General features: G+C 28.7%; 1 protein-coding gene across 4 annotated transcripts; it reads right to left on the bottom strand.

Moving 5' to 3' along the window:
• Positions 1-551: 551 nt before the first annotated feature.
• LOC142323251 (uncharacterized) lies at positions 552-16366 on the bottom strand. Of its 4 annotated transcripts, none has more exons than XM_075362642.1 (4): positions 15576-16366; positions 14811-14917; positions 12655-12803; positions 552-1479 (listed from the first exon to the last, which is right to left on the bottom strand). In XM_075362642.1, the coding sequence occupies exons 1-4, from the start codon at positions 15580-15582 to the stop codon at positions 1434-1436; spliced, it is 309 nt and encodes a 102-aa protein (XP_075218757.1). In that variant the 5' UTR covers positions 15583-16366; the 3' UTR covers positions 552-1433. The 4 variants fall into 4 exon arrangements, with proteins under 4 accessions (XP_075218757.1, XP_075218754.1, XP_075218756.1 ...); XM_075362639.1 differs by having other exon boundaries at positions 15744-16339; XM_075362641.1 differs by lacking the exon at positions 15576-16366 and adding an exon at positions 14999-15509.
• Positions 16367-16524: the final 158 nt, after the last annotated feature.

Genomic DNA, 16524 nt, shown 5'->3' with positions numbered 1-16524 from the left:
CCAAATTTCTTAAGTCAATAAGATACTTAGAATTTTAGACTGTACTCTCCAGATTTATCTTTTTTGTTTAGTTCCATTTAAAAAATATAAATGAACTTCTATATCCTTTTTCTTTTCATATGTGTATTTATTACCTCTATATTATATGCATATATACATATGACAGTATATTATTTTACTTCTCTTCTACTTTTTTATGTAATTATTAGTAAATTAGTTATTGCTGGAGTTAATTCAATTTTTTGGATGTATTAGGAAAATAAAAATCCACAGATTACCTTAAAGAGCTAAAGCTGAAAGTATTTTAGGATAGCATTTTCATTATTTATACATTTATCATTTAACTATGATTTCAATTTCTGAAGCTTACTGACTTTTTGTAAAGTTGGAATACTTATGTTCAGGATTTATTTGGTTTTTTTTTTTATAGATATATCCACATACACACACATTACATTATTATCATGTGATCTTACTTTACGATCTTATTTTTATAAATATTATATGTTTTTATAATTGTTAGGTTATAAAAAGTATCACAAACTACAATACTACCAACTATAAATATGTTTAATTAAGTAATAAATTTAAACAACATCCAAAATTATGATAAAGTAATTTTTTTTGAAAATTTTTTGCCATACCAAAATTAACTCTCTCTACTTGGATTAGCTGATGTAACAACTGGGGAAAAATACACAAGGCAAAATCCTAATAAACCACAAAGATCCAAGAATGTATATTAAGTATGGTAATTTAGACTAAATCCTTAAATTAATTAAAAACTAAAAGTACTTCTAGAATAAATTTGCTGTAAGTGTGTTAGAAACTAAACTACCAAACAAAAAAGTTTAGAGATAAGAAAGATTTTAATGAACAACATAAAAAGTATTAATTTTACTTAAAGTAATTATTATTTTTTTTATTCAAATAGTAGTGCATTAATTATTTCTAGTCAGTAAATCACCTTTCATACATATAAAAAACTGAAAAAAAATTTACCTATTAGTAAACTACAGCAGTCGCTATCTTAATAATAAAGTCCTATATAATTTAACATTTTACAAAGTTAATTCTTTAATCAGTTCTTTTGTATAAACTTATCATCATTATTGTAATATAAATGAATTCATAGCTTACAAACAACCAGTCCATGGAGATAAAAGTATTAAACGATTAATGTTACAATTCAGTAAATCCTGCCAGAGAATAGTTTTAACAAAACAGATTTATAAAAGCAATAAAGAAATAGGAACTATAAGACTTCAAAACGGTTATCTACTCCTCAATACAGGATAATGTTAATTTTTGTTCTCTTTGACAAAGTATAATGAAATGATATATTGTATAAATAATCAAACTCTTCCACAGAATTTTAATTACACTGAAACGTTTCATGTCAAAATGTAAAATTTTCTTTTTTCCGATTACATTTACATACAACTAAGACACATCCAAGTTTCACCGAACTCATCATACCTGAAAAATATTCAAAATTCAAATGATTTATTGATTCCAGTTAACAGAATAAATTTGAGAAGTAGGTTACTATCAACTTACATATTAACAGATATGATAATGAGAACTCTGTCAAAAAAAAGTCACAGTCTCTTGTAAAAGAGTAACTGAACTAAATATTTTTCAACATTCAACAGTTTCAAGAATTGCTGAACAGATTTGAAACAATTTTGACTGTTCAAAAGCCTACTTCTTCGCAACTTACACAGTATATTAACTACGAATATAAATATTTACATTCATAGTTAACACATAATCTCTTCAAACCATGAACTCATTCCTTCTGCTAGTATTTTAATAATATACATAAATGATGAATTTGCAACAAAACTGCTCACACAGGTTCAATAATCATCTCTGGAATTTCATTCTTCGGATAAAGAAATGGATCATCACTATAGTTACGATACAAAAATTGTTAAAGAATTTTAATTTTTTAATTAAAATTACACTTAAAATGACAAGTTTGGACTTAAAAATTGCATTTGTAAAGTACAAAACCACAGTTTTATCTTTGAGGCAAAAAAAATGAGGAAAGATTTTGACGCCATAATTCAAAATGAAATTTTTTCTAGCTAATCTTCATATGAATCTTTAACATATTTTGAACACAGTTTACCAATAAAGTTTAGCAGAAACCTCCTAAAATTCTATGAATATGTATATATAAAAATTCCCAAATTGGGATGAATATTTGAGAAAATATTTCTGTCACTCTTTGTATAATGTATTTTTATACTTGGATCTGTAATAAAAATTTATTTTTTTTAACAGAAAGAACCATTTACAGCTGATTTATTAAAAAGTTTATTGCTATGTCTGAATACCTGGGGTCTGGGTGAGTACCATTTGATGCCCACAATTCTTTGCTTCAGTGCATCTTTGTTTCATCAATCCCAGTAGGGGCCATCATGAATTAAAAGTTCTGATTTTATAATAATCACTCAAAAATATTTTGGCAGTATTTTAGTGTAGTTACTTTCTAATTTTATTACATACCTTTTTCAACAATTTTTTGAATTTGTAACTTTTTAATGTTTTTTTTTTTTTTTTTTTTTTTTTTTTTTTTTTTTTTTTTTTAATATAAATTGTAAGAGAAAATTAAGCAAATATTTAAGGACTTATTCTTATTGGTTGCATTTTTCCCATTAAGTTTTTGCTACTTCTATAAAGATTTATGTAAATTTTCAAGGCTTTATTTTTACATTTTTTCTTATTAAAAGATGTCTCAACATTTTTGCTGTTGACAGCCTCCACATCACCTCTTATAACCATCCCAATCTCATGATTATATATCTAAACATTGAAGCAGAATGATCTGTTCTTGATAAGAGTGTAGTATTAATAAAAATAAAACAAAATAAAACATAGACGTAACTGAAAACGGATAGTCACACTATCATAAACTGTGTAATCTATGAACAAAATTTTCAAAATAAAATAAAAAAAAGATCGCTAATCATAAATTCTTAACTCATGAAGAAACATTGTAAATTATCAACTTTTATAATTTTCAGTCAGGTTATACATCAACATTTTAACAATTCACCTCATTCACTCCTTGGACACACATCTCCATATGCAATCAGTTCTCCAGCATTTATGTGGATAAATAAATCTTGTTTATTGATGTTCATGCTTGAAACACAGAGACTGATCTCAGCAATACTGGTTTCAACATAATTGTTAATTGCTTTGTAAATAAAGTCTGCTATACTTTTCTTATCAACCTTAAAAATGTCTAATTTAAGGCAATCATCATCAAACCATAAGCCTCTCTCAATCAAACCCTGTCAGTGCGGTGCTGATAATAACTTGTTTTGGTCTTATTAGGTGTCATCTCTCTTCGATAGTTCCAACAATAGAATATTTCAGCATGAGCCTGACAACTTAATATAGCATTAAATATGAAATCTTCTGGCGACCCAAAGAAGTAAAATTCTTTCTGATTTTAGAAAAAATCTTGGCAAAATGACTAGTAAATAATAATTTAGGCTCAAATTGCACTCCAATCTCAATATTTTGTGCACCCAGATTTTCAATATGCAATACGATATGTACATTTTATAGTTTTCCTGATCTAAGTTATGACCAGTGTCTTGTTGAGGTTTAATGGTAGTTTTTTTCAACAGATATCATAAATTCAATTGTCTCTCTGTAGATTAAATTACTCATTGTAATTATTAACTGTGGTGTAAATCTCAATAAGAGTATCATCAGTAAATAGTAGTACATTAGATTTAATATGCTCACAAAGGCTGGTAGTCAACTTACAACACAGTTTATTGATACCCTTTTACAGGTTGTTAGGGGAGAAATACTTCAAATTGAAAATGGCAGCTTCCAACTTTGTCCTATTTCCTAGTAAATTCCATCTAAAAAGTGTTTTTATAGTTTCAAGTAGCTTATTTTAATATCTACAATCACAGCAACTGAGTGGTGAGTGTTCTAGTCTCATAATTATAGTTAATAGGTCTCTTGGTTTGAGTTGTCTCTGCATTTCTATTGGAATAATAATAATAGTTTTTATAGCAGAAGAAAACTATTGATAGCTTATATTAATTTGTAAATAACAAAGTAAAATTTGTTATCACTATATATAATATAATTTTTAATTTCTTTGCTATTATTTATTTTGGATATAAATTTAAAAATGACATCTGGTATGAGTGAAAATGGAGGTACTTGGGTACTTTCTTTTACTAATACGTTTATTTTTAATGAAGGGTTACCTTTACTATCGGTTAATATTTTTGTTTTCTATACTAGGATTTGAGTTTTTCAATAGAAGTCATTTCTGATACTAATGCTAGAGAACATTTTTCTCATAGTATTACTAGCTTATTACACTTTTTGCTCATTTGACCAGAAAACATTCACCTATCTCTTGATTAATGTAAGGCAATCTCATTTTTACTTCATCCATTCTGATGATTTACTTGGAATAATTTTTATCACTAATTTTAGAGAACAGAAATCACAATATTTTTTTATAAACAGAAATACAAAAATTTGTTAGTAAAAAAAAAGAATTATTACATCACTGTGTAGAATAACTATGGAATGAGTGTTCACTAAGAAAACTTAATGATGCAGTAAAAAATATTATGGTGAGTTATTATAATTCAAACATAATTCTATTAAAATATTACTTTCAAACATGAAGTGAATTAAATTAAAGGTTTGCTTAAAGCTTTTTTTTAACAGAGTGGTAGGAAATGAGTAAATAAAATAGAAAGATGATTGAATATGTGATTACATATGAAAATAAGGATGTGTGAAGAAATTGGAAGATGATCATATTTCCACCATTACGTGATTGAATAGTTTGCTTTCACCACTTTTCAATATGTCCCATTGACAAGACATCAAATACCATTCTGTCTATCCTTGTAAAAATATACCCAAAGCAACAGCTTTTGACAGGATCCATGGCTCACAGTATGGCAGCAGCTATGTCCAAATGTAAACATTTAATGTTGTTTGCTATCTGGGTTACATCTTCTATAACATTGCTTCAATCATTGCCTTTCTTCCTCTGGTTTTCTGTTCTTACTTTTTCCATCTTTCTTCATTAGATTTAGGAAAAAGTAGGCAATAGTTTTTTACTACTAACACTAAGGGGTTCCTTTATAGAAAACTTGGAATTCAACTGTTTTGCTGATACAGAAATTCAGTGGAATATTTCTCCTGATATTTTTCATCTCAACATTTAATGAAAATTATTTTCATTAATGAAAATAATCCTTGTAATTAAACAATTTTAGGTGTTCACACTTGCATCATTAAACCTTTCAAATCTAATATATCTAAAACATAATAAGATTTTTGCAGGAATGTTTTTCATTTCTGACTTCATATTTTACAAGCATATTTTTCTGAATGAATTTTGGAATGATATACAAGTCGATCCAATAATTTTTCCTTATCATAAAATTTGGTATATTCCAAAACAATCTAATCCTCCAATCATTTATAATATTGATACCAAAGTTAGTACATACATCAATGATGCTAATTTTTATCAAACCAAAAGATCAAATCTTTATATCTGATTCTCACAGTGGTAAACTCTTATCCAGATGAATAGGATATACGTCTTCCATAAGACATACATCCAACATAGATCAGTTCATATTTATTCTATATTCAAATGAATGTTATACCCATAACATTACCTTTACTTAGTAGACTACCTTTACTTAGTAGATGAACAATAGTTTATACTTGTCTACTATCATGGACAGACTGCACATTTTGCACTGAAAAAGTCAATTTCTGGAATGTTGTTTTTTTTTCATCAAAAGTCAATCATTAAAATAAGTAACCACTTTTTTCTTTAATATTTTATCCCACTTAACATTTAAAAAAATTTAATCATTAAAATAAAGTGACCACTTTTTTTTAATATTCTTTAATATGCAATTCAGTATCATATCAATTTTTTTTATAAATGTTAATAACAATAAAAATTATCACTGCATATTTACAATACATTTTATGAAGTAACATGTCATTATTAAAAGTTTACAATGGTTTTAAAATATATTAAAACAGAGATACTGTTACAGTTAGCTCCTAGTGTGATGACATGCTGCCAAAAATTGGCTGGTGTTAAGTCTACAGCTGAAGGCAAGATTGTGATTGAGGCCATCCTATCAGCCAATCTTTCTCGGGCTGCTTCAACATTTAAGACAGCCTGGGGAGCAAAGATTTGTTAGCTTCATTACAGTTTTTTGTCATTTTTATCTTTGGATTAGAAAAGAAGGGATTAAGTGTAAATACATTTATTACAATTTTTTTGAAAAAAAAAAATTATAATTTGGTTCAGTTTGCATACAATGTTCAAAAAAATTTTTTTTAATAGATTTATCCATTTTGATCTTTTCTCTTTCTATTTTATTGCCTTTGCTGTAGTAGCAAAATATGTTGATGTTATATGAGATAAATCCTTGTCTCGCTACTTTACATAATAATTTTTGCACTTTTCTTTATTTCCAATTGTAAATATGATTTGTCATTTACAAGGTTTTAATCATCTTTCCTCACATCTGCATTTTCTACATCACTTTTCTTCCTTTCTTCAACAGAAACACTACCGACAGTTTACAAAATTCAGGTTTTTCCTCTTTGTCTTTTTTTTTCTTTTGATGTCCAAAAATCTTTCCCAATTTTTTTGACTCTTCACACTGGTTTTCATATAGCAAAGCACTTTTCTTTTATTATTTAAGCATTATAACATACTCCCCAGCAATTTTGGAATACCAACTGGTAATTATTTTCCAGAGTTCTTTCTCTGTCAACACATCCAATGGCAACTTTGATTCATCTTCTTTGTCACACCTTCTTCACTCGACAATTTGCAACCACATTCATCAACAAAGTGAATAAAACTGTTACAGATGTCAGGCCGGCATGGAGAAACATAAAACAAATTCAGCTAGAGATGAGCTGATGTTCAGCTTTTTAGATTAGAAGTGATTCCTTGGTTGAGCAATTGCTTCAGTTTCCTGAATAAGATTGAAGTCACCAAGTAAATGGTTTGTGTCAAAGAAATTGTTTATTCACTCAATTTGAGCAAGTACTTCAAGTACCTAGAACTTTTTTTTCTGTTCAGCCTCTGGGAATCACAGTCAGGTATTACTTCAGAGGATGAATGAGGATGATATGTATGAGTGTAAGTAAAATGTAGTCTTGTACAGTCTCAGGTCGACCATTTCTGAGATGTTTAGTTAATTGAAACCCAACCACCAAAGAAAACTGGTATCCACAATCTTGTATTCTAATCCGTATAAAAGTAAGTGCCTTTACTAGGATCAGAATGTTGGAACTCTTGACTTTGAAATCAGCTGATTTGTGAAGACATGTTCACCACTAGACCAACCCGGTGGGTTTAATTTACCTAGAAGAACCTGCTTCAAGTTACAGCTTCATTTTGTTCAATTCACCCATGATATACAAAACAATATTATGTACAGCAGAAAGTAAATTCTGTTTTAATAGAACATGTACTTGGCAAGTTACTGCAAAGTAAAGTTGGATGTAATTGTGTGACATGCACCAATTATGACAAATAATACATATATTTTCTTGGCCAGAATATATATATATATATATATACATACATATGAGTCATCAAAAAGGAATTTGGAACTTTAAAAGTATATAAAGATTTATCGAGACAACTTACAAACTCAGTTGAGGTTTCATTTCATAGTTAAACATTTCAAGTTCGTCACCCAACATTCACTTTGGTTTAATATGGCTCCTATTTTTAATTCAACATACATTCCACCTGAAGTTCGATTTCATTCCAGATTGTAGCCAGCAAATTGGGTGGCGTTACCTCTGCAGCTGCAGTATTAATTCAAAGTCTAAGCTCAACAAGATCAGCAGGCAAAGAGAATACATAAACCTGATCTTTAATGAAATCAAGAAAAAAACTAGCAGGGTTGAATCTGAGGATTAAGGTGGTCACGCATTTGGGTCTTCACAACCAATCCACTGACCGGGGAATCAAGTATCAAGAAAATCTCGGACTTCTAGATGGTAGTGAGGTGGTGCCCTGTCTTGCTGATAGTAATGGCATCCATCTTGGTCATCATCATCTAACTGAGGAATTAGAAAATTTTGAAACATATCCAGATAAACGATGCTATTTATGGTTGTCTCCTGGAAGAGCAATGAACCGTATTGTATTTGTTTGGTAAGGGCACAAAACATTGACCTTACAGTTATCATGAATGTGCTGCAAAGTTTCATGACTGTTTTCACCATCCTATGAAATGGGTAAATCCACAGTTACCTTGCCATTGATGTAAAACGTTGACTCTTCACTAAAAATTACATTGTCTAAAAATGTATCATTACACTGATAAACATAATTTTTGTTTCCTAACAAGATTTTAATCTGTTTTTTGATGCTGAAAATGAATATTAACTCAGAATATTTCTACCACCCACCATTTTTGAAAAACTTTAAAATTTTAATGTTAAAGGATTTTTTTTTCATTTTTCTTTATAGTTAGCATTTTAAGCTCCTATATTGTATTTTGTTAGCTCATTTTTTATTGTTTAACTTTGTTAACATAATTTGAAAGCTATAAAGAAACAATACCAGACAAAGAATTAAATCATATCATAGTCACTAAACATGTAGCTGAAAACAGCTGGGTTGTTTGTATTAAGCACTGGATTTTGGAATGAATTAATTTTGTTCAGTCTTATTGCTGTCTTAAGTTTGTTAACAGTGCAGTGTCATAATGCCTCGAAATTGTGTAAATGATGTGGATATCTTTTGTTATGTATGTGGGGAGTTTCAAATCAAATAGAAAAAAACATTACGCCTTTAATTAAAAAAGCATATCATTTGTATTTTCAGTGTAAAATTGCTGATCAGGATAGACGTGGCCTCCTCATATACTATACAATTGTTCTGTATATTTTATATTTTAGAGGATGACTGAAAGGTACACAGAAGGCTTTGCCATTTGGTGTACCTATGGTTTGGCGTGAACCAAAGGATCATATAACTGATTGTTACTTTTGTTTAACAAGTGTCTGGAATTTCTAAAAAATCTAAACATACTGTAAAATATCCTTCACTGCAATCTGCAATCAGGCTTGTACTTCACGGGGAAATTATTCCAATTCTTGAGCCACCTGTGAATGTATGTTTCGAAAGCAGCGATGAAGAATCAGGCAGTACTGAAGAAAACAATGATTTTGAATTATCTTTCAATAAGCCACATCTCATATCACAAGATGAATTATATGACTTGGTTAGGGATTTAAATTTATCAAAAAATCAAGCTGAACTGTTAGGATCAATATTGCAAGGTTGGAATTTACTTCAAAAAATACAAAAATTTTGGGCTTTCAAAGCCGACAGAAAGTACTTTATTGATAAAAAATAATTTGGTTTATTGTACAAATATTGATGAGCTTATGTTCCACCTAAAACAAGTTCATAAACCTGAGGACTGACGTTCTTTCATAGAGTCGTCCAAGTATAGTTTAAAAGTGGATCTACTATACAACAATAACAAATATCCTTCGATACCAATCACTTATGGTATTAATTTGAAAGAGACATATGATGTGATGAAAGACGTTCTTGAAAAAATAAATTATAAAAAACATAGCTGGAACATATGAGGTGATTTGAAAGTTATAGCTATTTTGTTTGGCATGCAGTTAGGCCATATTAAATACATGTATTTTCTTTGTGAATGGGACAACCGAGCTACGGATAAACATTATGTTACCAAAGAGTGGAAGAAACAAGACAACACCAAATGGGAAAAATATTATTCACGAGCCCATAGTTGAATCCCAAAAATATTTTTATCCCTCCATTTGAAGCTAGGACTAATGAAAATTTTGGTAAAATCAATGAAGAAGGATAGTCTCGGACTTTTGTACATCAGGCAGAAATTTCCGAATGTAAGTGAAGGAAAATTTAAAGAAGGAATATTTGTTGGTCCTCAAATAAGAGAGTTAGTCAAAGATGATGTATTTAACTCGATTTTAAATAATGTAGAAAGTGCAACTTGGGCTTCATTTAAAGACATTTGCAAAACTTTTCTCGGCAAACGAAAATCTGACTATTACCACGATATTGTTAATCAACTTCTTACTTCATATAGAGCTATGGTATGTAATATGTCTTTGAAAATACATTTCCTCCACTCACATCAGGATTTTTTCTGGACAACCTCGGAGACATAAGTGACGAACACGGTGAACGTTTCCACCAAGACATTTAGGTAATGGAAAGCCGCTATAAAGGGAAATGGAATACTAACATGCTAACAGATTACTATTTGACATTAATTCGGGATGTGCCTGTGGCTATTTATAAAAGAAAAGAATCAGCAAAATCATTCTAACACAGGTATGCCCATGCAAAATTATAAACTTTACAGATTTTAACTATATCTTTCTTTACTTTTTTTTTTAAGTGCAATTTACTTAAAACTAAATGTGTTAGAAAAATTTACAGATCTGTTATGTACACAAAAAAGCAATTCAAGAAATGGTATCACTTAGAGAAACATTAAAAAAAATTATTTTTGTCTATCAGTGTAATGATTGAATCATAACAAGAGACGCTGAAGAGGTAGGAATCTTTTATGGCTTGTGTGAAACAATTTTGACTGACATTTTGGGTATGAAATGAATAGAAGCAAAATTTCTTCCAATACTGTTGCACTTTCAACATAATCAACATTGCAGAACTAATGTCAACAGGCATTGCTGATGACTTAAGAATTAATAAAACATGTCATAACAGATAACCAAGCAAACACAACAGATGTGTGTAAGATTATATTAAAATGAAGGTCCAGTTATCCTAATGGAAACTTCCAGAAGAACTAAGACTGAAAAAAGCATGGCAAGTTCAATAGAATGTTAAAGGTCTCCTTACTGGTTTTTTTTTTTTACAGTGGCTGTTCATTATGAATTCTTAACACAAAGGTTGTATGGTTAACAAACAATATTTCAAAGAAAACAATCACTAGTGTGGGCAAATAATGTTTGGATTTTATACCACAATGCTTGAGCTCTAACTTAATTTGACTATTTAGCAAACAATAACACCATACTGATATTGTAGGCTTCATATTCTCCAGACAAGGCATCTTGAAACTCTTTCTTGTCCCCCACTGATTAGGACAACGATAAAAATAAAGTAAAAGTCACTGAGGGGATTTAAGGTTATATCAAAAAATGCTTTCCACAAAGGAAAGTTCTGAGGATTGGTGGAAATGCTGGTATAAATGTCACATCTCTGGGCAACTACTTTGAAGGGGACAATATCAATTATATGAGTAGACACGTAAATTCTTTATGATAAAAATTAAAATTTTCATTGTTTTTTTTTATTACACTTCTTACTTCAAATCAACTTTTGAAATAAATGTTGAAAAAAAGAGATGGAAAATACAGTATTACAAATATTTTTTCCATATTTACAGGATTTCTTCTGACTACTTTAATGTCTTCAATTGTCTCTTAAGTTACACAAATGTTCTATACACATATTATATTTTAAAAGCTGTTAAAATATATTTAAAAATGATTAAAAACAACTCCTACATAATTTTTTATTAGTAAACACAAAACCAGCTATGAAACATTCTGCTGGTTTTAATTTTTTATTTCAATTGACGATGAATCAAATCAGAATGCATTTTCTAAATTATACTTTTGAAGTTTTAATTAGAAATGTTTAATCGAAACTGAAAATTCCACAGAAAACAAGTAAAATTAACAATAAAATAGTCTTAAGGCCAAATGTAAGCAGATCAATATCCTGAAGACAAAATACAGTAAAATAAAATGAATTATATCTATTGATTCAATATTTATTGTATATTCTAAATAGAATGTTATTTTTGTTCCTTTTTGTTATAACTTCATAATAACAAAGGTTCTTTATGTTGATTTTTTTTCTACACATCCCAATACTTCTACTAAAAAACTTCAATAAATTTTAAACAATTATGGTATTATTGATTCATAATGTAGAACAACTAAATTTAGATGTATGCAACAACAAAATCAACAGAATAAGTTTTTTGTACTTTAAAAAACTTTTCATTAGGTGGGTGACAAATAAGATGTATAGCAATACAAAAAATTAACATAAAATATATGATGATTAAGACGTGTTTAAAAATCTATTCAAAACACAAATAAAATTCAAACTTAAGAGACAAAATTATACCTGATGGTAGTAAATATGGATAGAAAGATAAATAAATATGATGAAAATAAGAAATGGACCTTGTGATGGAAAGAGTACTTTTATGGAACATTAAACATCCATTATTTTTACACAAAATATAATACAAATCAAGTGTTTTGTGTAGGCTGTTGATTCACTTAGTTTTCTGTCGAATAAAGCAATGCAGTCCATTCACTTGGTATCCGCTTCAAAAGTACAATCAACAATCCCACAATTAATGTAATATAATCCTTTCAAACTGGATATCAGATGAGATTCTTGTTTTATTTGCCAAAACAAATGAAGCGGATAATGGCCTAAACGAAATGACTAAATAAAAAGAGGTCCACATTTATACCAGGTTATCTACAATTTTATAAAAGTTACTTTTAGTAATAACTTACTCTTCCAGGGAGCAACTTGGACAATATAAATTCTTGCATATTTTACACTCTTTCAAACAAGGGAAACACAAAGATTTATCACAATAATCACACCTACTGACATGAATGTCCTTTACATAATGACCACAGATGCACAGTATGTCATCAGCCTGTAAAAGTAAAAATAATAAAACAAAGTATGTTATAAAATATAAAAAATAGAAGAAAATAAATAATTTTTTTAGAAATTCTATCATAGTTTTAATTAAAACATAAAATAATATTAATAGTAACAGAAAAAATAATAATACAGATTACTGTTAACAGTCTGTTAACAGATGTCTGTTAACAGGAAAATAATTTAGTTGAAAAATCACAATTTTTTTCTTCTTGAAAAACTGCATAAAGTTTTTGTCAACTGCTTTAAAACACCAACAGCATCACAGAATGCTTTGGCAATATTAACACATTCAAGCTGGATCATACAGAACAATCTGATGGCTATACCTCTGTGTAGAGTCGAGTAGATCTACATGATTGTTATGTATTGCTTTTGGTTCATATGGTGGGATTACGTTCTTGTTTACGGCTCAAGATTCTTACTAAAATTGTATAGCATATCATATAATAACAGTTTTTAGACTCAGTGGTTGGTTTTTTACAAAACTTATATTTTTTTGTTAAATTTTACTAAATTTATTAAAGTAATATTTTGATACTTCACTTATTTTATTTTACCCCCTTATTTTTTAATATTAAGAAATTGATTTTTCAATTTTCTGCACTTCCGTCAAATGAATTAAGAATACACTGTACAGTTACATTACTAAAAATGCACAGCATTCAATATCCACACGAACCTGTGTACATCAGGCCAATGGTTAAGACACAGTATAGGCTGCTTGTGAGAACTATCACATGGATTTATCCAATCTATTTTTTGGGTTCATTTTTCAATTTATTACAGCTTAATTTTTTTTTGTTTTTATTACTTTTATGAAATAGATTATTTATGATGGAGGGATTAAATAAATGGAAAAACTGTAGAAAATATATTAATAAAGCCATACCAGAAAGGAAATCAAGATTAATGTGAATGGAACATATAACAAAGTACTTTTTATTTAGAAAATACAGTTACAAGAAACAGTCTTAATTATTAAAATGTTGTATAAAAGGTAGAGTCATAAGAGTTTGTTGAAAATGAATGTTTTCTAGCATTTTTGTTGTACATTGCTTTCCTTCAATGCAAATAGAAAAAAAATATTATTATAATTTATTGCAAAATTTCAAACTAATGAAAATTAACATAATTTTTGCATAATTGTTAGAAAAAAAACCTTATTAAACACACATCACTGTACTGTATGGTTATTGGAATAAAATAAGTAATATTAAATTCAAGAAATCTATATGTACGAATTAAAAATAAAGAGTTTACTACATATTTCAATTGTTACAACAATTATAAGTAATTATAGTATTAATAGAAAAAACAAAAATACAAACTGCTTATAAACAAGAAAAAAGATCTATCTGAACTAATAAAGAAAAAAATATATAAGTACTGTTAAGATTTCAAATATTCTTAATGATATAGCAGTAAGTTTGAGCACTCATAACAACAGCAAACTAAAGCTGTTTAACTAAATCATATCACAGGATTAAAAAAAATATTAAAACCTGTTTAAGAATGTTTACTAATATACCCTTTCAATCTGAAGAAACATAGGCAAAACACAAATGAGACAAAATGTAGAAAACTGCTAAGAAATAATACATTAATTTAAAAAAGCCAATCAGAATGGTTTAGATAAGTTTATCATAAAGTTGAGCATATGTAGGCAAAAAAGAAATTACAAATTTGATATGAAATGATCAATTTTAAACTGTTGAGATTTTTGCAGATAGTACTCCAGTGCAATAAACTAATGTGCTGAGGAAAACTGCAAAATTGTACAAATATTACAGCTTAATAAAGTACAAAATGACCATCTTCTTACTATATGCAAAACTTCTAAAATTGTTAGACCTATAATTCAACAACACTTTAAAAAAAAAATAATATCACTGAAATAACATACTCATTTAACAAATGAACCTTAAATCAACAATATATATATTTATTTTGCATAAATTTAAGTACAAAAAACCAGTAAGAAAATACATTAATTTACCTGATTATGCTCAGTTAAAATTTTACTTGTATCATGTGGCCTTTTTGCTGTGGATTGTGATTTGTACCACATACTCGTACCTTCAAAAAGCCGATCAGTTGTATTATCTAAAAAAAATAAAAATAAAATAAATAACAATCCCATCAGTGTAGTAGAATTATAGTGTCAAAATCACAGCTGTAGATTACCTGAAAATAAAACGGTTGCTTTCATAATAACATAGCCAATCCCACGAATACTTCGTCAGAATTATTTGAGAAATTGAGGAATGATTTTCTGATGCCCTTACGGAATGTTATAGGCAGTGACTATAACACTGTAGGTCACCTGACATGAAATAAGTCACTTCATGGCAAGGCACAGGCATTCTATCAATAAAAAATTCCATGAAAGACTTTCTTTGAGTGTTTTCCCACTGCCTCCTCCACTGAACTAATATACTGTTACATAATAGGATGCCAAGCCCTCTGAAATTTCAGCCCTACAAGTGACATCTTCACTCTGTTCATCACAGGGACTGCTACATAATGAACATTACTTTAAGAGAAAAAACCCATGCCACCTCTCTCGCAGATGTTTTATGATTTACATGCATCACAACCATACAAGAAAATGAGAGAGATAGCGTAAAACAATAAATTAAAGTACCCAATTCTGTAGGAAGGAATGAATTATGAACTCTCCTTCCAAGCAGTAGTATTACGGTCCATTAATCTTTTAATTTTTCAACTTACCTAATTTCTAGGTTAAACAAATATTAATTACAATGCATTTACGCCTAATTGTTTGCTTCACTGTACTTTTAGCTCAAGGCACATTTCTTCTTGCAAAACTCACAACACAATTTTAGAGCATATAAAAAAATAAAATTAGTTCAAAATATTCCCACAAAAACGGGCATACAAGTTATACCGTGGATTAATCAAATCTTACCAAATACGTGTTTCATTTTATTAGTCATCAGTACACCATTACTTATTTCCTTTTCACCAACATGCACTTTGCGCTGTCTACAAATGTCTTCATCGAATGGATTAAGTCTTTTGGGCATGTTTTTGGTATAATTCTATCAATAACTATACAAATATGTATCAACAAATACCATCTACTCAATACTATTAAGACAAAAAAAAATAATAAAAGTACAACATAAAACACTATTTCTTGCTTTAAAATCGAATAAACACGTCACTTTACGAGGTAGTATACGAAATTGAACAATACAATTAACCTAAACTCTTGCAGAATAGATTCCCGCCATGATAAATACTGCGTTCACTAAGTAAGGCTACCTAAAGCTCGCTACCAACATCCAGGCATCCTAATATAAACTTAAGTCATTATTCAACTGCTAAAATTTTGTATAATCCGAGAATATATTGTAAACTCATTAAGAATATATATGTAAAATTCATCATATTCTTAATATAGACACGTAACATTTGTTCGAATATGTGCCTAATGCACTTTCCAGAATTCGAAGCATATGCCGCTGGTTCAATAATATTTTCTTGTTACTGTGATTAATAATATTTTTATGTATCATTTATAACAGATGTACATATTTATAGTATCAGTAACTTTTTCATATTGTTTAGGTTAATTATTATTAAGTACATATTTAGATTCACAGTTTTATAACAGAATTGAAATCACTTTAAATACATTTACTTTACATCTTTTAAAAACTGATTTGTTTTACATCTTTAAACAC

This window comes from Lycorma delicatula, chromosome 4 (genome assembly GCF_047948215.1).
Source record: "Lycorma delicatula isolate Av1 chromosome 4, ASM4794821v1, whole genome shotgun sequence".
Classification (NCBI taxonomy): Eukaryota; Metazoa; Arthropoda; class Insecta; order Hemiptera; family Fulgoridae; genus Lycorma; species Lycorma delicatula.
Note: the sequence above shows the minus strand (reverse complement) of the source record. Positions and strands in the feature narration are given on the sequence as shown.